A 24,774-nucleotide genomic window follows, 5' to 3' on the forward strand; every position below is an offset into this window, starting at 1 on the left:
AATATAGATTTGGGCCTCCACTCAGTTATGATCCCGGGGACCCCAAAGGGTTTTGGTAAAAAAAAAAATATTAAAAATGTGTCATTATTCAGTATTATAATTTTTCTTATTATGCAAGTTTTAAATCTCTAGATCAACATTTGAAAAAAAAAATGGAAAAACACTAAATATGCAATATTTTCACCCAATAAGTTTTTTTAGGTGGGAGGTTTGAGATTATATAATAATTGGAGCCTTAATTTTGGATTTTGATTCATTATTATTTTTGAGCAATGACACTTAAAATCAAATCACACTGAAATAATTGGGGATCCAAAAGTGTCCTATTTATTAAAGTGTTAAAAAATAAATTATACATTTTTTTACTGTTTACTTTTAGCACAATAATCTGGAGATCAACTTCAGATATATCCGTCAATTCTAAGTTTTATTGTTGTGTATGTTTTGTTTGTTTGTTTTAGGCTCTTCTTTAAAAAAAAAACAGCTCAGTTTTTTTAAATGGTATAACACAAAATATGCAACATTTTCCCCAAAACATATCTCAAAGTGGAATATTTAATGTGATGTAATCAAAGCCTTGTATAAGTCAATAATTCAAAATGACATTGTTTTTGATGTATTATTCTTTTTTAAAGAAAGAAACAGCCTGCATGGCAGCTTTGTGTTATAAATATAAGCATTGCAACAATTTCTTGTTACATTTCACCTGTTTGCTCTTTTATACCACTTTTTATGTATTTTTTAGTCTTTTTTAATTGTACTCTTAAAATGTGCCGTGGGGCCGTTAAAAAATGATCCGAGGCCGCACTTTGGACAGCCCTGTGTTAAGCAATGTCAGCTAAGATTTATCTGAGATGAAGTCATCAAAAGAACCACATCTGGCTCTAGAGCCATGGGTTCACTACCCCTGCTCTAACCACTAGGCCACTGAGTAGCAGATAATGTTTTACAGACCATCTTCAAGCCGCTTTCTGACAGTCGCTTCAGGATGCGCCGTTTTGTGTGCGGTCTTGTGTATGTGCCTCCACTTTGTCAGCGTCTTCTCCCCGTCATCTCTGTTGTACAAGCAGTTTTTAGCGCTTCCATTGTGACTCTACTGACGGATATGAATTAAAACTATAAGCTAATTTTTATTAGAAATGGCCACAGCGGAGTAGGAATGCCCCACACCGAGAGGATAGAGAAAAAAAATGAGCTTATTGATTATGCCGTAGACTACAATGGCAGACACGTGCACGTTTTGGGGACTTATGCAGATCCCAAATACATAACAGCAGGTACCAATAGGTAAGAAGAGTTGGTTATGCATAATATTGCGAAACAAAACGCCAGATAACATGTCTCCTAAAAGGTACCATTTTGGGGTCCTTATACACACACACCATAATTATACTCGTATGTTGAAGCACAGCATGTATGACTATGGTAGCTGTATTGCACCGACAATCCATCAAGCGGTGCAGCTTCGTAGCTTACCAAAGTCTTACTGAAACATTTTGAAAGTTTTCTGAGCGCCGTGTGTAATGTTCTACATTGTCAATGGAACAGCAATCAAGCCCAAAACGTTGATAACGTCATTTATTGAACAGGCGTCAACCTGCAGTCCACACATATTGCCTATGTGTGACTGATATCTACTGTAACCATTAAACTTTGTATCACAAAAATTTGCTTCAAGGTCGGTAAGCACAACCAGAATTAATCTGTACATTGTGCACACCTGGTCATTAGGCGTGCTGTAGATTTTTGAGGAAAATTAAAGGACTTTATGTTTGCCTTGTATTGTGCATTTCTTAGTCCATCGTTATTCTTTTTAAAAGGCATGTTGCATGTTAAATTTGAGCAGTTTTTTAAAAAATTTTTATTTCAATGTTTTTATTGGAAGTCATTGATGTAAGTTCTGAGTTAAAGGGGAACATTATCACAATTTCAAAAGGGTTAAAAACAATAAAAATCAGTTCCCAGTGGCTTGTTGTATTTTTTTAATTTTTTTCCAAATTTTACCAGTCCCAGAATATCCTTAAATAAAGCTTTAAAGTGCTTTATCTTCGAAACCACTATCCATTTCCCTGTGACTGCCAATACAAACAACGTGGCGGTTACCACAGCAAGATATAGCGACATTAGCTCGGATTCAGACTCGGATTTCAGCGGCTTAAGCGATTCAACAGATTACGCATGTATTGAAACAGATAGTCGGAGTATGGAGGCAGATAGCGAAAATGAAATTGAAGCTATTGAGCAAATAGCTATTGACGCTATTCGGCCATAGCGTGGGTGTACCTAATGAAGTGGCCCATAGCATGACTGCCTTATTAGCATCGCCGGTAAAATGTGCAGATCAAACGATCAGGACTTTCGCATCTTGTGACACTGGAGCAACTTAAATCCGTCGATTGGTCAGTGTTTGTTTCGCATTAAATGTGGGTATCTAGTTTCAAATGTACATACAGCTAGCGTAAATAGCATGTTAGTATCGATTAGCATAGCATGTTAGCATCGATTAGCTGGCAGTCATGCCGTGACCAAATATGTCTGATTAGCACATAAGTCAACAACATCAACACAACTCACCTTTGTGATTTCGTTGACTTAATCGTTGCAAATGCATCTGCAGGTTATCCATACATCTCTGTGCCATGTCTGTCTTAGCATCGCCTGTCAAATGTGAAGACACTTTGGTACATTCAATGGGGGTCTGGCGGCAGATTTCTTGCCAGTGGTGCAACTTGAAACCCTCCCTGTTAGTGTTGTTACACCCTCCGACAACACACCGACGAGGCATGATGTCTCCAAGGTTCCAAAAAATAATCGAAAAAACGGAAAATAACAGAGCTGAGACCCGGTGTTTGTAATGTGAAAATGAATATGGCGGCTATGTTACCTCGGTGACGTCACGTTCTGACGTCATCGCTAAAAGACCGATAAACAGAAAGGCGTTTAATTTGCCAAAATTCACCCATTTAGAGTTCGGAAATCGGTTAAAAAAATACATGGTCTTTTTTCTGCAACATCAAGGTATATATTGACGCTTGCATAGGTTTGGTGATAATGTTCCCCTTTAAGAGCTCCTTCATAGAACCAATTCTGGTTAAGGTGATAGTTAATTTTCGGACATGCATACAATTACAGTATGATTAATCACATATTTCCAGTTTGTCATTACAGCATTTCGGATTAACTCTAAATTTGAGGCACCACAGTATCATTTTATGGGCAGTAAATCAGTGTAAGTCTTGAATACGAAAGTTTGAATTAGTAAAGGCAGTACTGCTGATACAGCACTTGCATTGCATCTCATATCTTGCACAGGTGTAGGTATACAAGACTAAAGAAAGTAATCATGGTTTTAACAACAGTGAGTTTCTTTCCACTTCCTTCTGAGAATCTCTCAAATTGCGGAGCTCAGCATTGTGTGCACAGTGACGGTAGAATGTTGGTCTGCTGGTGATATAACGTTTGTTGATTACAACACAGCAAATGTGACAGTCAGTCTACCTCATAGTCTCTGTTAAAGTGTCCATTGGCGTGTATTTTTTTTACAAAGGTTGCGGAGCAGTCTGGGGTTTAAAGAAGTAATGTCTGAGTCTATTTGAGGCAGCACCAAGGGCACTGATTGCTTTTGGATTGTGACCTAGTTGGATTGAAATTGCAGGTTTTCTGGTTCTATTACTCAAAAACAAATTTGCTATGATTATCTTTGCATACATGAACAAATGGGACATTTTGTAGATGCCTGGCTTTCTGGTCTTTTGTGCATTTAACCATGTGTACAAATGCACCTCGCCTTGCACCAATACTGGATCAGGTGCAGATGGGAAGACTCCATTATGTTTGGCCCAGAGTGAATTTCAGGGTGTCACAGTGAATTGGTTCAAGCTCGTCTGTGTTCAATTGGTCTGTTTAACTGCTCTGTAGCTTGGTGAACAGTTTCAAAGGGAAGGTAGACCTCATCTGTCAAGAAGAAACAATCCACCTACTCTCACACACTACTAAATTCAGTAGCAAGGACATATACGGCGGATTGAGCTCTGCTGCTTTCACCTGGCTGTGTTCAAATGGTATGACTTTCATCTTTTAAATACAATCATACATTTATTTCTTTTCTACATTTGTTTCGTCAGTGTTTCCTCACTTTCCTTATTGGGATTTACCTGACTGATCCAGAGGGATTGATTAGATACATGACCATGCAGTTCCCAATTCTCAAACCTATAGGACACAAGTTACTTCTTCAGATCGAATATCCATTCGCAGATCCCTTCGGTCTAATATTTTACTTATTTTTTTAGTCAACCGGCTGAAAAGCTAGCAGCTAATAATTTCTGATGGATCAGTGGTTCTGTTTTTTCAAGTACCACCTCAGAAAATGCTAGGCTATCACCGCAGTAATCCAACCATGACCAACATTACTATACAGTAGGGTAGTAGGCCTGAATTTGATTAAAAACAAGGCAGGGGTTTTATTTTGGACACTGTAACATTAAACACAGTTTGAACAGTACCACTGTCTTTGAATATAGTAAAATAAAACACTGTACTTACTGTACATATGAATCGAATCTTTGGTGTACCACTAAATGAAGCCCACGTACCACTAGTCGTACATGTACCACCGTTCACAGGATCACTGTGATGGATTATTTCCAGGTAAATAAGAGCGCCTACCAAGCAGCGCATTCTGAAGAGACAGTCGGAAAGCAGCTTAAAGATGGTCTGTAAAACAAAATCTACAACACATTTTGAACAAAGAACCACCTCTACATGTACCACATTTTTTGGAGTATAAGTCGCTCTGGAGTATAAGTCGCGCCTACCGAAAATGCACAATAAAGAAGGGAAAAACCATATACCGGTATAAGTCGTACTGGAGTATAAGTCGCATTTTTTGGGGAAACCCAACACCAACAATAGACATTTGAAAGGCAATTTAAAGTAAATAAAGAATAGTGAACAACAGGCTGAATAAGTGTACGTTATATGAAGCATAAATAACCAACTGACAAGGTGCCTGGTATGTTAACTTAACATATTATTGTAAGAATCATTCAAATATAGAACATGCTATACGTTTACCAGAAAATCTGTCACTTCTACTCGCTAAATCCCATGAAATCTTATACGTCTAGTCTCTTACGTGAATGAGCTCAATAATATTATTTGATATTTTACGGTAATGTGTTAATTTCACATATAAGTCGTTCCTGAGTGTAAGTCGCACCCCTGGCCAAACTATAAAAAAATCTGCGATTTATAGTCCGAAGAATACGGTAAAATATAGACCAAAAGGTAGGGTTTTAAATGGAGAAAAACAAACCCATCATAATATAACAACTTGATTGGGGCCACAAAGAAAATTGTGTTTAGGGCCAAGACTGTTCACAGTTACTATTTTGGGGACACCCTAACAAACTCTGTCAAAGTAATTATCTCATTCGTCACCAAAACTCAGGCCTGTATACTAAAAAGATGGGATGCAATAAAGTGTGAGTTATCACTGGAAGCAAAGTTTGCTGAATCAACATGAAACAAAAATTGCTTCCTTAATTACATGGAAGGAAAATCATCACATAACCTATTGGGTATGATGCACAGGTACTCTGCAATTTTGGGTTAAAAGTGCCAGTAGCCATGAGACATTAGACTCCCATAACTCAGCTCCACATGTCTGGATCTTGACCAACACTGCTGTTAATAAATAAAAATATCCTTAGATTACATTCCATCATTTCACACTGTGCCAAGGGATGGGAAACACATTTGATATTTTTTACAGGCAGCGACCGAATTCCGTCAGTACTACCGTTTATCGATTCACGTAAAATCCAACAGTGGTGTATTTCGATACATTTGTTGCTTTGTTGATGTCACATCCGTCTCAAACACTTAAGGAAAGAATCAGTCAACCATCACTCACAGTGGAGTCAGCCAAACTGCCTCTAGGACTGGGTAATGTTGAAATTTTCAATACCAACTTTTCACATTTTCATTATGGGGTAAGGTCTGTAGAATTTTGAGGACACAACTGAATGTATTTCATTTTGGAATAAAGCTGTAACATTACAAAATGTGAAAAAAGTAAAGCGCTGTGAATCCTTTTCAAAAGCACTCTGAATAAGGCTCCACTTTTCTAAAATGCTTGATGGTAAGAAAGAAGCTCATCACACTGAGGAGGGCTGAATGGCACCGAAGCAAGGGAAATTAAATAGCTCGGAAGTGATGTGCCCCTTCACCTTCACTAAAAGGCTACTGGGCCAGAAGCAAAGTGGCTTCCTCACTTGCCCAGTAAAAGAGATCGACCATCATCTCAGTGCCACCTTCAGTAACACTGCAAGAGACCAGGAGTTTAGCCCTTGCAAGACACTGGTGACACCTCCAGAACGGGTGTCAACCCTACATAAGCTACGAGATCTTGTTCAGTTTCCGGCCCCAGTGGTGTACCCTACAAGGTCTATAAGCACCTTGTCACTTCTGTGCAGAAGTGGGGGGGTTCTTGGATTGCCTGTATGCCTGGAGCAAACAGGAGTGGGGACGCAATTGATCGGGGAAGCAGGGGAAAGCAAAGGATACTTGGAAACTCTCTGGCTTGACCTAACCAACGCCTATGGTTCAATTCCGCACAATCTTGTAGAAACAGCATTGACCAGACACCACATTCCTATTAAGTCCTGCAACCTAATAATGGACTATTACAATTATTTCAATGCAAGAGATTCCCCAAGCCAAGAAACATCTGCCTGGCGAGTAGCATAATCACCGGCTGTACAAACTTGGTGTCACTATTTTCTTTGGCCATGAACATGATTGTCAGGTCGGCAGAGGTTGAATGCAGAGGGCATCAGGATCTGGGACCCGACAGCCCTCCACAAAAGCCATTATGGATGACTGGACAGTGATGACCACGTACGTGCCTGGGTGCAAGTGGCTCCTCCGGGGGCTTGAATGGCTCATCACATGGGCGAGGATGAGCTTCAAGCCAGCTAAGTCCAGGTCTCTTTTGCTTTACAATCAGAATGACTAAGATTCCAAAGGTAAACGAAAGACCTGTTAAGAGCCTGGGCCAAATGTTTGACAGCTCCCTGAAGGACGAAGCGGCTTTGCAGCAGACCAAGAGCGACCTTTCGTCTTGACTTACAGCCATTGACAAATCTGGACTACCAGGAAAATTCAAGGCCTCAATGTACGAGTACTGCTCAAAATACTCTGGCTCCTGATCATTTTAATTTTCCTGAAGGAACTCTCCTGAAGGAATCAATAAAGTACTATCTATCTATCTAATCTATGAGGTATAATTGACAATGGTAGAGGCACTAGCGAAGAACTGGCTGTGGCTCTGTCGGTCCTTGAGCATCAATGCCCTATATGACCAATCCACCAAGTTACACCTCCCTCTCAGCGGCCTATGGGAGCAATTTAAAATAACCCACGCCAAAGAGGTGTTAATGTACAGGGACTCCGCAGATGTCAAAAAGACCTCGGCAGGAATTGTTAAGACCGGGAGGAAGTGGCAGGCACAAGAAGCCGTAAGCAGAGCGGAGGCATGGCTAAGGCACAAGACTTTGGTGGGTACAGTGGCAATGGGAACGGTAGGCCTTAAGTAACTTTCCTAAGCCACAACACGAACGGGCCCGTGGCAAGGAGAAGTGCCAATTGGTCCAAGACGAGATCCGAGCAGAGGTGGAAGATGGTCAGCATGTCCAAGCGAGGGGTGTAGACAAAGTGGATGCAGAACCTCGCAAATTACTTGGGCAGACCGCTGGAAAGCTGAGCTTCTGCGCACAAAGTTCTTTATTCAATTTGTGCACGATGTTCTCCAAAGCCCTGTCAACCTGCACACCTCGGGCCTAGCACACACAATCTGCACCAGAGAATGGGCTCCTTGGGGAGCACATGCTGAGCTGTTGCTAAAGACTCTAGGGAAGGGGCGATATCGCTGGCACCACGACCAAGTTTAGAAATCTTTGGAAGATTGCATCTGCACAGCGAAACAACAGCAAATTCGAGATTGCCCCGAAGCAGTCGATAGCCTTCATCAAAGCAGGGCGGAAGGAAAACCAACGCCCCAACACATTGGAGGGCTCCTCTCCACGGCTCCTGACTGGCAGCTCCGAGTTGACCTAGGAAGGCAACTCAAGTTCCTAACCAACATTGCTACGACTTCACTCCGCCCAGACATGGTGTTGAAATCGCAGTCAACCAAGCAAGTGGTTCTACTCGAGCTGACTGTCTGTCCCCTGCGAGGACCAGATTTGCGAAGCTAATGAGTGCAAGAGGGCCAAATACTCCAAGTTCACCACAGAGTTCTGAAGCAGTGGCTGGAAATCCCGCTGCGAACCAATCACATTCGTTACGGAGGTTTCGCAGGTCACTTCCTACAGCGAGTGTTCAAACTCCTTGGCATTAAAGGACTGCAGTTGAGAAAAGCCACTAAGTACATCTTTGAGGCCGCAGAGAAGACATCCTGGTGGCTGTGGATTTGTAGGTGGGGGATATGTGTGCTACCTTGGGTCTGAACACCCCCGGCTGGGTCTCCTTGGTGAGGGTGGCTGAAGATTAAAGATCCGAAACACCCTCTGACGCCGGGTTTATTACTGATGACGTGTCCAAGTATCACCCTAAGGTGTATTTGAGTTCGACATATACATGCTACAAATTAGCATTAGTGATTTCAACACCTCCAAATTTGTTAATGAAAACTACAGCTAAGATGTAGTTATCACTTTGACAGCCTGTGTGTAGTAAAGTATAGTACGTAGAATATATGTCATACTTAGATTTAAATACTTTGTAGGGGACAACATAAGACTAGATTAATCTTAATGGCAAAGACTACTCCCTGAGAAGGCAACACACAAACATCTATACACTACTGCCAATGTCTTGGAATTGCAACCGCATTCAAAGTTTAGGATACTTTCAAATCAAACTTAGATATGTGATGAAACGTCTTAAATTTGGCCAGTGAAACGTAATGAGTTCAATAAAGAAAACGGCTACAGAACAATTTCAATTATTTTTTTTTAGAAGCAAATTCATATGTTGTTGCTTTGCATCCATCTTGTGGACGACAAGAGTAATTCTGGTCTATGACCACCCGTCACACTACAAGTAAAGTCAGCACTTATATGACCCAAAGCAAACAACTTTCCCTCGTGATGGTGGAAAAAAAATAAAAATTAAAAATAAAAATCGAACTAACACAAAATGCCAACAGACATAGTCACATGTAACACAATACAACACAATGTGTGGATATTTTTAAAAATTCCATACATCATACAAAAAATAAATCTGATTTATACCTATTTAAACCCATTACAAACCATGATGGGAATAACACCAAACATTATCCCCACATGTTTGGCGCATTTTAGCCGCCTTATGTTTGTGACTGATTCCAATATTTTAAGGAGGTTGTCACGGAAGTAAATAATGTCAAAGCCCAACTGTCATATTCTCTTAATATCCAATTATATTAATAATACATCCATTGTATTAATATAAAAAATGGATGAGTGGATAATATGTACACCTATATATTATATATATATATATATATATATATATATATATATATACAGTGGGGGGAAAAAGTATTTAGTCAGCGTTCTCCCACTTAAAAGGATGACCGAAGTCTGTAATTTTCATCATAGGTACACTTCAACTGTGAGAGACATAATGTGAAAAGAAATATCCTGGAAGTCACATTGTAGGAATTTTAAAGAATTTATTTGTAAATTATGGTGGAAAATAAGTATTTGGTCAACCATTCAAAGCTCTCACTGATGGAACGAGGTTTTGGCTCAAAATCTCACAACACATGGCCCCATTCATTCTTTCCTTAACACGGATCAATCAGCCCAAAGCATGATGTTTCCACCCCCATGCTTCACAGTAGGTATGGTGTTCTTGGGATGCAACTCAGTATTCTTCTTCCTCCAAACACGACAAGTTGAGTTTATTCCAAAATGGATACATGGATGATACAGCAGAGGATTGGGAGAATGTCATGTGGTCAGATGAAACCAAAGTAGAACTTTTTGGTATAAACTTAACTCGTCGTGTTTGGAAGAAGAAGAATACTGAGTTGCATCCCAAGAGCATCATACATACTGTGAAGCATGGGGGTGGAAACATCATGCTTTGGGGCTGTTTTTCAGCTAAAGGGACAAGACTATTGACCAAATTGCACACAAAATACAAAACATGACAGCACATCACGCAACGCAACACAGCAAGTAAGATAACTCCGAATACAGACAACATTTCTGAACATGAGTGTTGAAATATCAAACTGTTTGAATCTGCAAGGTAGCATAAGGACGCTGGAAAATGTGCATGCCCATAGGACATGAAGGCGCAGTGTGATTTTGTACCTGTGGATTGCTCAGCTGCCGGCGTGGGACTGAGTGTTGGCGTTTGCACACGAGGTGTGAAGCCGCCAGTGATGTTCTTGAGTGCAGTCTCCAAGGGAACGGCATCTGTAGTTGGAGGGAGGCAGGTGACCTTGTTGATGCCATCTATGCAGGAATATGCTTCTGGACATGGATTTAAGAGGCAATCATCGTAGTTGTGCTCACAGTTCCTCCCCTGTGTACGCAAAAATAAACAGCCTGTAGACGCTGAGTGGGAAATGAAACGCTATCGATATATAATGCTAACAGTGTGAAAAATAAAGTTCAGGCTGGAGAAATAATATTGAATTATGTAACTTATGCAAATGTAATCTTATGCATAACTAATCGTTTGATAATGTTATGATGCCAAAGTAGTTATTTGTTTGTGAGCAGTGAGCAGTAAACACAAAAAAACTTGGTCAATCTTTAATGCACTCATGTGAAGAAACAGTCCTTGACTTGTTGGAGATGTGTACAACCCTTTTAAACACAAAGGCAATGTTATGTGATCAAACTAGCAACATCATAAAACATGTATTAACTGTACAAATTAAGTACTATAATTGTTACAGAAGAATAAAGATAGGTTGTATAATGTTACATAATATACTACACAATAAACTAAAATAAAACTGGAATAATCTGTGGAAACAGATGTGTTATGTTTTGCATGAAAGGAAGGCGTTTCCTGTCACCTCGTCACCGTTCAGCGTATTTTCTGGGCAATAAGACACTACTTGTTAATGATGAATTATTCTTGGCTAACGGCCATAATGTTTAGTATTCAACAAATAGTATTCATATTAGACCGACAGAGACACTGAAAAGGTGTGTTATTGTTTGTGCTCCGGTGCCATCTTTTGGACGAGCTTGCGGACTGCAGATGCTTCCGGTTGAAATAGCACTTCCTATTTCGTAACTTGAACTGAATGAATGAATGAATGAATGGTTTATTTTGAGCCATGCAAACAAAACAAGAGAATGACATAAAATACAAAAGAAATATATAAATACATTATTTTTACACCTACATTGAAAACATTACATGTGATTAATCCTTTGTAGATGTCAAGTTTGGCTCAAAAGGGAGTGGGAAGAAGTAAACTTATTAGGTCCCACCCCTATACATATACAATATATATTTACAATATATAATACAATAATATATATATAATATAATTCAGTTCAGTGGTTGCTGCGTAGATGTTATATATTATCTAAATATAATACATTTAAATTCACACACACTTACATATATACACACACATATATACACACATATATACAATATATATATATATATATATATATATATATATATATATATATATATATATATATATATATATACACACACAATCACATACATACACAAATGCATATACCCAAAATACACTTATGTCCATCATATACACACACACACACACACACACACCTATATAAATACTATATATATATATATATATATATATATATATATATATATATATATATATATATATATATATATATATATATATATATATATATGTATACATATATATATATATATAATAGTATATATAATATTTACTTTTGTCTAAACATTATAAACATTATTAACTGGAAATATAACTGTCCATAGCATTTTTTAGCGAAATTTTGGTCATTCCTTGTTTGTAAATTTTGCAATGTAACTAAAACAATTCATACCATCCCATGTGTGATGTCTGTAGGAGTGTTTTCATACATATTGGTGCGCGCTATCATGATGTAATTAAGCAAGTAACGTTAGCATTAGGGAATATGCTAATACGTTTGCAAGTGTCTATTAGTATTATTAACTTACAATTGTATTTTTTTAGTTTCCTTTCAGTTTTGTAAATTCACCAAAACGTCGCCGTAAACTTCTTCAGTCTGCAACTAATGGGTCCATGACGATGATGGCTGTTTGACTGCCGTGTTACAGGAACCGTTTGGAAAGAATTAGAAATAGACATTTTAAACTTTATTTTTTGCAAATATTACCTCATTTGAAATTTGATGCATGCAACATGTTTCAAAAAAGCTGGTACAAGTGGCATGAAAGACTGAGAAAGTTGCAGAAACATCTCACAGGTGTGCAGGCTATTTGGGAACAGGTGGGTGCCATGATTGGGTATAAAAGCAGCATCCATGAAATGCTCAGTTATTCACAAACAAGGATGGGGTGAGGGTCACCACTTTGTGAACAAATGTGTGAGCAAATTGTTGAACAGTTTAAGAACAACATTTCTCAAGGAGCTATTGCAAAGAATTTAGGGATTTCACCATCAATGGTCCGTAATATCATCAAAAAGTTCAGAGAATCTAGAGAAATCACTGCACGCAAGCGATGATATTATGGACCTTCACTGGGCCCCGAGCTCATCTAAGATAGACTGATGCCAAGTGGAAAAGTGTCCTGTGGTCTGACGAGTCCACATTTGAAATTGTTTTTGGAAAATGAGGACGTTGTGTCCTCCGGAACAAACAGGAAAAGAACCATCCAGATTGTTAAAGGCGCAAAGTTCAAAAGCCAGCATCTGTGATGGTATGGGGGTGCATTAGTGCCCAAGACATGGGTAACTTACACATCTGTGAAGGCACCATTAACGCTGAAAGGTACATACAGGTTTTGGAGCAACATATGTTGCCATCCAAGCAACGTTATCATGGACGCCCCTGCTTATTTTAGCAAGACAATGCCAAGCCATGTGTTACAACAGTGTGGCTTCATAGTAAAAGAGTGCGGGTGCTAGACTGGCCTGCCTGTAGTCCAGACCTGTTTCCTATTGACTATGAAGTCTAAAATACCACAACGGAGACCCTGGATTGTTGCAACAACTCAAGCTGTACAATGAATTGATTTATTTATTTCAAACCTGCAGAGTACAAATAAACACAGGTTTGTTTTTTTTTTTCTATTTTGGCAGGAATATTAATCCATCCATCCATCCATTTTCTACCGCTTATTCCCTTTCGGGGTCACGCAAGGCTTGAAAAGGGGTTGGATGAAGCAGATGCTTATAATATCCCAACCCATCTCACTCATTCAACATTTAACAATCAATATAATACAAGTACAATACTCACTAAACAAAAACAAGAAAAACTCCGGTACACTAACAATACTATGAGACAAGACAAGACGAGACAAAACACGCACACGCACACGCACACACACACACACACACACACACACACACACACACACGCACGCACACACACACACACACGGACCCGGACACTCTCTGACATCAAGCAAGAATGGGAAATAATTCCACATGGAAAGCTTAAACAATTGGCATCCTCAGTTCCCAAACATTTACTGAATGTTGTTAAAAGGAAAGGTCATGTAATACAGTGGTAAAAATACCCCAGTGCCAACTTTTTTTCATTGTGTTGCTGCCATTAAAATCGAAGTTAATGATTATTTGGGAAAAAGAATAAACAACGTTTCTCTGTTTGAACATTAAATATTTTGTTTTTGTAGTCTATTCAATTGAATATAAGTTGAAAAGGATTTGCAAATCATTTTATTCTGTTTTTATTTACGATTTACACAACATGCCAACTTCACTGGTTTTGAGTTCTGTACATACATTTGTGGTCATTCTTGGACATGCTGTTTGAGTAATCCTCCTCCCCTTCTGCTGAGCCCACACAGCTGAGACTGTTGCCTCTGGAGCTTCCATATAATTTTTCTTATTTCATGCCCTCCCCGCCTGATGTGTGTCTGTACAATAAAACTTATATAATAAATACTTCCCCGTTTATTTGCCCATGACATTTCAGCCACTATAAAATTGGATTAGCCGCTGAACTCAAACGGTGACTTAAAAAAAAAACCCTCCAGGGTAGGGTTGTACGGTATACCGGTATTAGTAGAGCACCGCGATACCAATGAATCAAATTCGGTTCTATACTGTCTCTTACCGGTGACAAGCAGACACAGTGTGTAGACAGAACAGGGAGAACGCTATCCGCAGTCAGCAGCGTTGTAATTACTTCTAAATTACTAATCCTTGTCTCCACTAAAGCACCCCGGACACATTGCGTTGGATGCGTATACTGGTCGATAGCAAACGAATTCAAGTTAAGATCTCACGATATCCGATCTGATCATAAACCATTCAGATGACCATCTTCACTATAAACACACTACACACATGTGAACGAAGAGCATACTTACTCAACAGCCATACATGTCACACAAAGGGTGGCAGTATAAACAACGCCAACACTGTCATAAACATGTGCCATAAAGTGACACCACACTAAACAACAATGACAAACACATGTGAGAGGATATTTTCACCGCAACACAAACAATACATAACAGGTTCCCAGAATTCACTGCAGCACCAACTATTCCAGGCTACAATATAAACAAACACCATTGGTGGATCGACACCTAACATCTACTGTAATGATACCAAGTACAATAGCGTATCTAGTCGATAATACTATGATAACATTGATATTTTTTAAGCATCACAAAATGTTCTTTCGTTTTTTCAAAATGTATATTATGTTTATAAACTCAGAAAAAACGTCCCTGGACACGAGGACTTTGAATATGACCAATGTCTTATCCTGTAACTGCTTGGTATCGGATTGATACCCAAATGTGTGGTATCATCCAAAACTAATGTAAAGTACCAAACAACAGAAGAATATGTGTTAATAAATTTGACAAAATAATAGAATGGAAAATGACGCCATATGTTACTGCATAATTAGGAGTCTTTGTTTACTTACTACTAAAAGACAAGTTGTCTTTGTATGTTCAATTCTTTATTTAAGTACAGACTTGCAATAAGAAACATATGTTAAGATATTTTGTTGAAATAAATCCAATAATGTAAAATTTAGTGGTCCCCTTTATTTACACCAGGACCAAAATATTGGTATCGGGACAACACTACTCCAGAGTAGATTAATTTATGTATCTTTTTATGAAATGGAGAATGTGGGCCATGGTCTCATTTGCAATATGGGAACAGCTCCATAGACAAACATCTTGCCGACAGACTGGAGGTGCTGTGGAGCAAAACTAATGCAACATTCACATCAAAGCATATCCAATACCTACTATGTAGACCACAGAAGAATGTTTTGAATGTAGATTAAAATAATCATAGGTCCCCTTTAAAGTTGTGTGACAATGCACGAATCCTAATGACAAATGTATCATGACACTTTAGCATCAATACAGAGGAGACTTGTTCGGTCACAGAAGACACTCTAATGCAGGGGTGTCAAACATACGGCTAGCGAATAGGTTTGGTCCGGCCCGCGTGATGAGTTTGCCAAGTATAAAAATTAGCTGCCTTTTTTTTTAATGAAATAAACTGTTGTTCTAAATGTGTCCACTGGATGTCACAATAGCAATTTTGTTAGGCAAGCAAACGGTTTATACCAGGGCCAAGCAAGAGGTACACAGTAAAGGGTGACAGTGGCTCCTCCTCTTCCTCGACCCACATGAAACTTAAAACCTGCCGTTTTATGTCTTCTGCTTCGAACACATGGTCATTTGGCACCCTCATTGCCCCAAAATGTCTCTGTCAAACACAAAACAAGTGAACCCTTCTGAATAGTTTCTACCTCCGTTTCTTACGGTTTGTTGAGTTAGCTCTGGATTGATATGTGAACATGACAAAAGAGGTATTTGATACCTAGAAGAGTTTAGATGTTGTGTTTTCTGTTCAATCCCAGAAAAATTGTGACTTGAAGTGTAATCCTGGCTTTGTAGATACACAAACGAATTCTAAGCTCATTGGGGCCTATTCAGCAATAAGTTCATAACTTTGCCTCCTATCTTTCTTCCTAAGTGATTTCCTAAAAGGAGTCCATTCAAATTCATGATATGTTCTTAAATGACCAAATTGTTCCCACCTGCTTTTCTTAAGTTGCTGAATGCTAAATGGTTAGGGTGTGCGTGTCCATCATAATTTGCATATACACACGCCCTTATTTCCCCAATATGCATATGCATATTTAATTTCGTAATTTGCAGAGGGAAACACCCCTAATTCCCCATATAAGGGCACAATTCCGCCGGACATCAAACACACGGAGAAAACAAACAGGTTACAGAAGAGAAATTTGTATTATCCAGCGGGGGAAATACATAATGTCAAAACGTAAGTTTAAGAAAGGGGAGACAACTGAGGTAGCCTAAAGCATTCAAATAAATATCTGTCTGTCTTGTCTTATCTATCTATCTATCTATCTGATAATAATTTAACATTAGACAATAGAAGTAAGGGAACTTGTCACACTTAACGACAAATAGGCCAGCCTAAGAGTGCTCTGGAGCACTCATAGATTTTGTTCTTACCTATGAACAAATCCTAGCGAAGAAAACATTGGTGAATACAAAAATCTCCTTAAAAGGGCCTAAGAACAAAATGTGTCTTTAAGAACGGTTGCTGAATGGGGCCCATTGTGTTTTTTAAACTGTACAAATTTCCTCAGAATTTTCATTAAGCGAAGTGTTTTGTCTAGAGCAGGGGTCGGCAACCCAAAATGTTCAAAGAGCCATATTGGACCAAAAATACAAAAACAAATCCGTCTGGAGCTGCAAATAATTCAGAATCATATTACATACAGATAGTGTCATGAGATATAAATTGAATTATGAGGACTTAAAGGAAACTAAATGAGCTCAAATATAGCTACAAATGAGGCATAATGATGCAATATGTACATACAGCTAGCCTAAATAGCATGCTAGCATCGATTAGCTTACAGTCATGCAGTGACCAAATATGTCTGATTAGCACACTGCACATAAGTCAATAACATCAACAAAACCTACCTTTGTGCATTCATCCACAACGTTATGAGTTTGATGGACAAAATGAGACAGAAAAAGAAGTGGCATAAATCACGTCTTGGAACGTCGGAGAAAGTTATACATGTAAACAAACTAGGGTGAGTTCACGTAATGCCAAAATTAGTAGGACAAAACGGCGCTCGCCAAATACTCGAATTAGTGACGCAGGTTTAATATAAACAGTGTGCTTTATAGCAATAAGGGAGGTTTGTGTCATGTTTGTCCTCCTATATTTTTCATATATTTTTGAAAAAGCTCCAGAGAGCCACTAGGGCGGCGCTAAAAACCCGCATGCGGCTCCAGAGCCGCGGGTTGCCAAACCCTGGTCTAGAGGATTAGTTGTGATCCATAATGTGCTTGTTCTTTTTTTGGCCAGAGTAAAATAAAGAAAACAACCTGGAGTTGTCTCTATTTCTAAGTTATCAAGCCATGAATTTACCATTACGGTAGATTTTCCTCCATGTGGCCCCTGAGCGAAGATGAGTTTGACACCCCTGCTCTAATGAGTGTATTGCTGCGGTATTGTATCAGTATTTTATCAGCATGAGAAAAACTATGTTATCACTATGCAATAACGATGATTACCAAGTGTGAGCCCCAGAGAGCTGAGGGTGCAAGAGTATAAAGGTTTGTTCCAATAAAAAAAAAATAATGGCGAGGTAGAAACAGGTGGGAGTCTCACCACGAATCCAGGACGACAGAAACAGGTGTAGCCGTAGCCGGGATCATTCTGGACGCATATCCCCTGGTTGCAGGGCTGTGGAAGGCACTCATTAATGTCAGCCTCACAGTGAAGGCCTGTCCAACCTGCCAGGAACAAAAGCCCACAGAGTGCACTGGTGAGCCCTGGCTCTCCCACTTCCTCCCTCTGAAGTGAATATCAATCAGATGCTCCTACGTTGGTTTTCTTCTTTTGGGGTTCACACATATGCACGGACAAGAAATGGCTCTCACTAAGGAGTACAGGCGCTGCATACATTTTAATAAGGCGTGTCGCTATCATCTATTTCAGTGTTTTGCAACCTTTTCTGAGCCAAGACACATTTCTTTCATTGAAAAAAACCGAAGCACACCACCAGCAGAAAACATAAAAAAATGTTATTCAACTGCCGATATTGACGATAAAAAGTTGTTCTCGCAATTGTTGGATTTGAATTCAAACCATAACATCAATATAGCTCTTGTCTCAAAGTAGGTGTAATGTCACAACTTATTTGGAGTGTTTTTTTGGTGTTTTCCTGTGTGTAGTTTTTTAGTTCTTGTCTGGCGCTCCTATTTTGTTGCTGATTGTCGTGTCACCTACGGGTGTACTTTGTGGACCCCGTCTGCTGCTCCACGTGCTGTAAGTTTTTGCTGTCGTCCAGCATTCTGTTTTTGTTTAATTTTAGCAGCCAGTTCGGATTTAGCTGTGTTTAGCATAGCCATCCCTAAGCTTCAATGCCTTTTCCTAGTGACAGTTGCCTTTTGTTTATTTTTGGTTTAAGCATTAGATACCTTTTTATCTTCACTCTGCCTCCCGCTGTCGTCTGCAAATTGTGACCACGACAAACCATGTTCCCGACATCTGCAAAGCCATTAACTACCTGCTGCCACCTACTGATAAGGAGGAATATTACAGGGGTTTACTCAGCCGAGCTCGAGACAGCACAGACACTAAACGGCACATTTGCGGATTATAATTACTGGTTTGCAAACAATTATTTTAACCCAATTAGGTGAAATTACATAATCTCCCACGGCACATCAGACAATATCTCACGGTACACTAGTGCGGTGTTTCAACCTCTTCTGAGCCAAGGCACATTTCTTTCATTGAAAAAATCCCGAGGCACACCACCAGCAGAAAACATAAAAAAATGTAATTCAACAGCCGATATTGACGATAAAAAGTTGTTCTCGCAATTGTTGGATTTGAATTCAAACCATAACCAAGCATGCATCACTATAGCGCTTGTCTCAAAGTAGGTGTAATGTCACAACCTGTAACATCCCGCCATGACTTACAGCATTTGTAGGTTTTTTTGTGTTTTCCTGTGTGTAGTTTTTTAGTTCTTGTCTTGCGCTCCTATTTTGTTGTTGTCATGTCACGTACGGATGTACTTTGTGGACGCCGTCTGCTGCTCCACGCGCTGTAAGTTTTTGCTGTCGTCCAGCATTGTGTTTTTGTTTAATTTTAGCAGCCAGTTCTGTTTTAGTTTTGTTTAGCATAAGCATCCCTAAGCATCAAAGCCTTTCCTAATGGCACGCACCATTATTTCTATTTTTGGTTTATAGCATTAGATACCTTTTTATCTTCACTCTGCCTCCCACTGTCGTCTGCAAATTGTGACCACTTCAAACCATGTTCCCGACATCTACAAAGCCATTAGCTACCTGCTGCCACCTACTGATAAGGGGGAATATTACACAGTTACTCAGCCGAGCTCGAGACAGCACAGACACTAAACGGCACATTTGCGGATTATAATTACTGGTTTGCAAACAATTATTTTAACCCAATTAGGTAAAATTACGTAATCTTCCACGGCACATCAGACAATATCTCACGGTACACTAGTGCAGTGTTTTTCAACCTTTTCTGAGCGAAAGCACATTTCCTTAATTGAAAAAATCCCGAGGCACACCACCAGCAGAAACAAAAACAAATAATTAACTCAACAGCCGATATTGACGGTAAAAAGTTGTTCTTGCAATTGTTGGATTTGAATTCAAACCATAACCAAGCATGCATCAATATAGCTCTTGTCTCAAAGTAGGTGTAATGTCATAACTTATTTGGAGTGTTTTTTTGGTGTTTTCCTGTGTGTAGTTTTTTAGTTCTTGTCTTGCGCACCTATTTTGTTGTTGATTGTCATGTCATGTACGGATGTACTTTGTGGACGCTGTCTGCTGCTCCACGCGCTGTAAGTTTTTGCTGTCGTCCAGCATTCTGTTTTTGTTTACTTTTAGCAGCCAGTTCAGTTTGAGCTTTGTTTAGCATAGCCATCCCTTAGCTTCAATGCCTTTTCCTAGTGGCACTTGCCTTTTGTTTATTTTTGGTTTATAGCATTAGATACCTTTTTATCTTCACTCTGCCTCCCGCTGTCGTCTGCAAATTGTGACCACTTCAAACCATGTTCCAGACATTTACAAAGCCATTAGCTACCTGCTGCCACCTACTGATAAGGAGGAATATTACACGGTTACTCAGCCGAGCTCGAGACAGCACAGACACTAAACGGCACATTTGCGGATTATAATTACTGGTTTGCAAACAACAATTTTAACCCAATTAGGTAAAATTACATAATCTCCCACGGCACATCAGACAATATCTCACGGTACACTAGTGCGGTGTTTTTCAATCTCTTCTGAGGCAAGGCACATTTCTTTCATTGAAAAAATCCCGAAGCACGCCGCCAGCAGAAAACATAAAAAACTGTAATTCAACAACCGATATTGACAATAAAAAGTTGTTCTCGCAATTGTTGGATTTGAATTCAAACCATAACCAAGCATGCATCACTATAGCTCTTGTCTCAAAGTAGGTGTAATGTCACAACCTGTAACATCCCGCCATGACTTACAGTATTTGTAGGTTTTTTTTGTGTTTTCCTGTGTGTAGTTTTTTAGTTCTTGTCTTGCGCTCCTATTTTGTTGTTGTCATGTCACGTACGGATGTACTTTGTGGACGCCATCTGCTGCTCCACGCGCTGTAAGTCTTTGCTGTCGTCCAGCATTCTGTTTTTGTTTAATTTTAGCAGCCAGTTCAGTTTGAGCTTTGTTTAGCATAGCCATCCCTAAGCTTCAATGCCTTTCCTAAAGGCACTCGCCATTTTTTCTATTTTTGGTTTATAGCATTAGATACCTTTTTATCTTCACTCTGCCTCCCGCTGTCGTCTGCAAATTGTGACCACTTCAAACCACGTTCCAGACATCTACAAAGCCATTAGCTACCTGCTGCCACCTACTGATAATGAGGAATATTACACGGTTACTCAGCCGAGCTCGAGACAGCACAGACACTAAACGGCACATATGCGGATTATAATTACTGGTTTGCAAACAACAATTTTAACCCAATTAGGTAAAATTACATAATCTCCCACGGCACATCAGACAATATCTCACGGTACACTAGTGCAGTGTTTTTCAACCTCTTCTGAGGCAAGGCACATTTCTTTCATTGAAAAAATCCCGAAGCACGCCGCTAGTAGAAAACATAAAAAACTGTAATTCAACAGCTGATATTGACAATAAAAAGTTGTTCTCGCAATTGTTGGATTTGAATTCAAACCATAACCAAACATGCGTCACTATAGCTCTTGTCTCAAAGTAGGTGTAATGTCACAACTTGTAACATCCCGCCATGACTTATTTGGAGGTTTTTTTGTGTGTTTTCCTGTGTGTAGTTTTTTAGTTCTTGTCTGGCGCACCTATTTGGTTGTTGATTGTCATGTCATGTACGGATGTACTTTGTGGACGCCATCTGCTGCTCCACGCGCTGTAAGTCTTTGCTGTCATCCAGCATTCTGTTTTTGTTTAATTTTAGCAGCCAGTTCAGTTTTAGCTTTGTTTAGCATAGCACTCCCTTAGCTTCAATGCCTTTTCCTAGCGGCACTTGCGTTTTGTTTATTTTTGGTTTAAGCATTAGATACCTTTTTATCTTCACTCTGCCTCCCGCTGTCGTCTGCAAATTGTGACCACTTCAAACCATGTTCCAGACATTTACAAAGCCATTAGCTACCTGCTGCCACCTACTGATAAGGAGGAATATTACACGGTTACTCAGCCGAGCTCTAGACAGCACAGACACTAAACGGCACATTTGCGGATTATAATTACTGGTTTGCAAACAATTATTTCAACCCAATTAGGTGAAATTACATAATCTCCCACGGCACATCAGACAATATCTCACGGTACACTAGTGCGGTGTTTTTCAACCTCTTCTGAGCCAAGGCACATTTCTTTCATTGAAAAAATCCCGAAGCACGCCGCCAGCAGAAAACATAAAAAACTGTAATTCAACAGCTGATATTGACAATAAAAAGTTGTTCTCGCAATTGTTGGATTTGAATTCAAACCATAACCAAACATGCGTCACTATAGCTCTTGTCTCAAAGTAGGTGTAATGTCACAACCTGTAACATCCCGCCATGACTTATTTGGAGGTTTTTTTTTGTGTTTTCCTGTGTGTAGTTTTTTAGTTCTTGTCTGGCGCACCTATTTTGTTGTTGATTGTCATGTCATGTACAGGTGTACTTTGTGGACGCCATCTGCTGCTCCACGCGCTGTAAGTCTTTGCTGTCGTCCAGCATTCTGTTTTTGTTTAATTTTAGCAGCCAGTTCAGTTTAAGCTTTTTTTAGCATAGCCTTCCCTTAGCTTCAATGCCTTTTGCTAGCGGCACTTGCGTTTTGTTTATTTTTGGTTTAAGCATTAAATACCTTTTTATCTTCATTCTGCCTCCCGATGTCGTCTGCAAATTGTGACCACTTCAAACCATGTTCCCGAGATCTACAAAGCCAATAGCTACCTGCTGCCACCTACTGATATGGAGGAATATTACACGATTACACAGCCGAGCTCTAGACAGCAAAGACACTAAACAACGGCACATTTGCGGATTATAATTAATGGTTTCCAAACAATTATTTTAACCCAATTAGGTGGAATTACATAATCTCCCACGGCACACCAGACTATATCTCACGGTACACGAGTGTGCCTCGGCACAGTGGTTGAATAACACTTATCTATTCATCACTTTATCTTAGCACTGTATGACTAGAAGGTTCCCCAGAGAAAGCGAGTTGACTATGAGAATGTGCTGAGGAAAGGCATGATAATAACCTTTCAAGCCACCGTATGCGGTTTGCCTTCAATCTCACGTGAACGCTGCTCGGGTATTAAAATGCTTTACATATGGTTAGGAGCACTCCGTGAAAGTGGGGCACAGGAAGAGGAAGCAATAACAAATGATTTTGCGCGACAGGCGGCGTGGCCTCGTCATCTTGATGTCACTTGACAAACCTCCACAATGTGTGAGTGACTCACCTGACCCGCAGTGGCAGACGTAGCTATTAATACCATCTTGGCAAATAGCATTGTTATGGCAGGGAGATGATGCACACTCGCTAACTTCCACTTCACAGAAATCCCCCGTGAAACCTGCGGGACAGCTGAGAAAACATGAAAAGTTCAGACGCAAAAACAAACATCTTTTTTTTTTTTTTTTGGTCCTGTCCAGCTACTCAGGCAAATCATATTGTTGATGTAGATGCCCGTATCGGCTGTACACATTTTTATTTACACAAGAGATGTGTGGGATACTTCTCTTATTGCCTTATTTGTATTAGACTTTAATAAATGGATTTATATTATTTTTTGGTGAAGCTGGGGCAGAGCAGGAAGGGATAGAAAGAGGAAAAAAAAGGAAGACAGAGGGGGAAAATGCGGGGACAAGAGGGGGATAAGACAGAGAGACAAAAACAACAGCAAACACAACAATATCAATAACAACAACACTGGAACAACACAGCAAAAAGGACATGTACAATTATAATGGTAAAAGTGATAGCAAGGAAGCATTTAGTGAAATAAATAATAATACAGAAATAACAATGAACATTATTACACTACAAATGGAGCAATACAATTATCAATAGAAATAGCGCTATTGATGATGAACAATACCAATAATTACCTCTATTATCAACAATACAAGTGTTCGGATGCTACAATACATATATGTAATGAGAACTACAGATATAAAAGAAAGCAGATACATGGAGGGGGGAGAAAGTGAAGCCAACTATATTAACCTTGTAGATTGTTATAGTAACAATAGGTTAAGTTTTGTCAGTGTGCCACGTGTTATTCCATTTCCTTTGGGCAACAACGTTAGTATATGTTTGATGAAACGTGATTATGTGCATGAGTATATGTATGCTTGTATATGTACATGTATGTTTTTTTGTCTTTTTTTACTTATACATCTCCATTATCCTTCCATCCATCTTTCTCTCCGGCACTCATCGAGGGTGGACGCTCCCCTTTCCTCTCCCTTATTTCTCCTGCTTGCTTCTTTGTTTTGTCTTGTCTTAACTTTCTTGTTGCCTCTTTTTGCACTGCTCTCCAAATCTAAACATTGACGTGAAGTGAAGTGAATTATATTTATATAGCGCTTTTCTCAAGTGACTCAAAGCGCTTTACATAGTGACACCCAATATCTAAGTTACATTTAAACCAGTGTGGGCGGCACTGGGAGCAGGTGGGTAAAGTGTCTTGCCCAAGGACACAACGGCAGTAACTAGGATGGCACAAGTGGGAATCGAACCTGCAACCCTCAAGTTGCTGGCACGGCCACTCTACCAACCGAGCTATGCCGCCCCGGAACTATTCAACTGGCCTCAACAAAATTGACAAGATCTTGGGTTTGGGGGAACCTGCTGTCGTGACGAAGCGGTTGTTGCTGGACACACGACGGACTCTTGGGCGGCATAGCTCGGTTGGTAGAGTGGCCGTGTCAGCAACTTGAGGGTTGCCGGTTTGAT

At 39.6% G+C, this 24,774-nt stretch overlaps 1 protein-coding gene across 2 annotated transcripts in view; it reads right to left on the bottom strand.

The window, feature by feature from the left end:
• The window catches only part of eys (eyes shut homolog), a 722,499-nt gene that overhangs the window by 274,773 nt on the left and 422,952 nt on the right, over positions 1 to 24,774 (bottom strand). For both annotated transcript variants that reach the window (XM_061910381.1, XM_061910382.1), the window contains exons 31-33: positions 23,276 to 23,400; positions 17,921 to 18,045; positions 10,377 to 10,590 (exon numbers count right to left, since the gene is read on the bottom strand). In XM_061910381.1, coding sequence (XP_061766365.1) covers positions 10,377 to 10,590; positions 17,921 to 18,045; positions 23,276 to 23,400 — 464 coding nt within the window. The remainder of the gene's footprint in view (positions 1 to 10,376; positions 10,591 to 17,920; positions 18,046 to 23,275; positions 23,401 to 24,774) is intronic.

The sequence above is a fragment of the Nerophis ophidion genome, linkage group LG09 (genome assembly GCF_033978795.1).
Source record: "Nerophis ophidion isolate RoL-2023_Sa linkage group LG09, RoL_Noph_v1.0, whole genome shotgun sequence".
Taxonomy (NCBI): domain Eukaryota; kingdom Metazoa; phylum Chordata; class Actinopteri; order Syngnathiformes; family Syngnathidae; genus Nerophis; species Nerophis ophidion.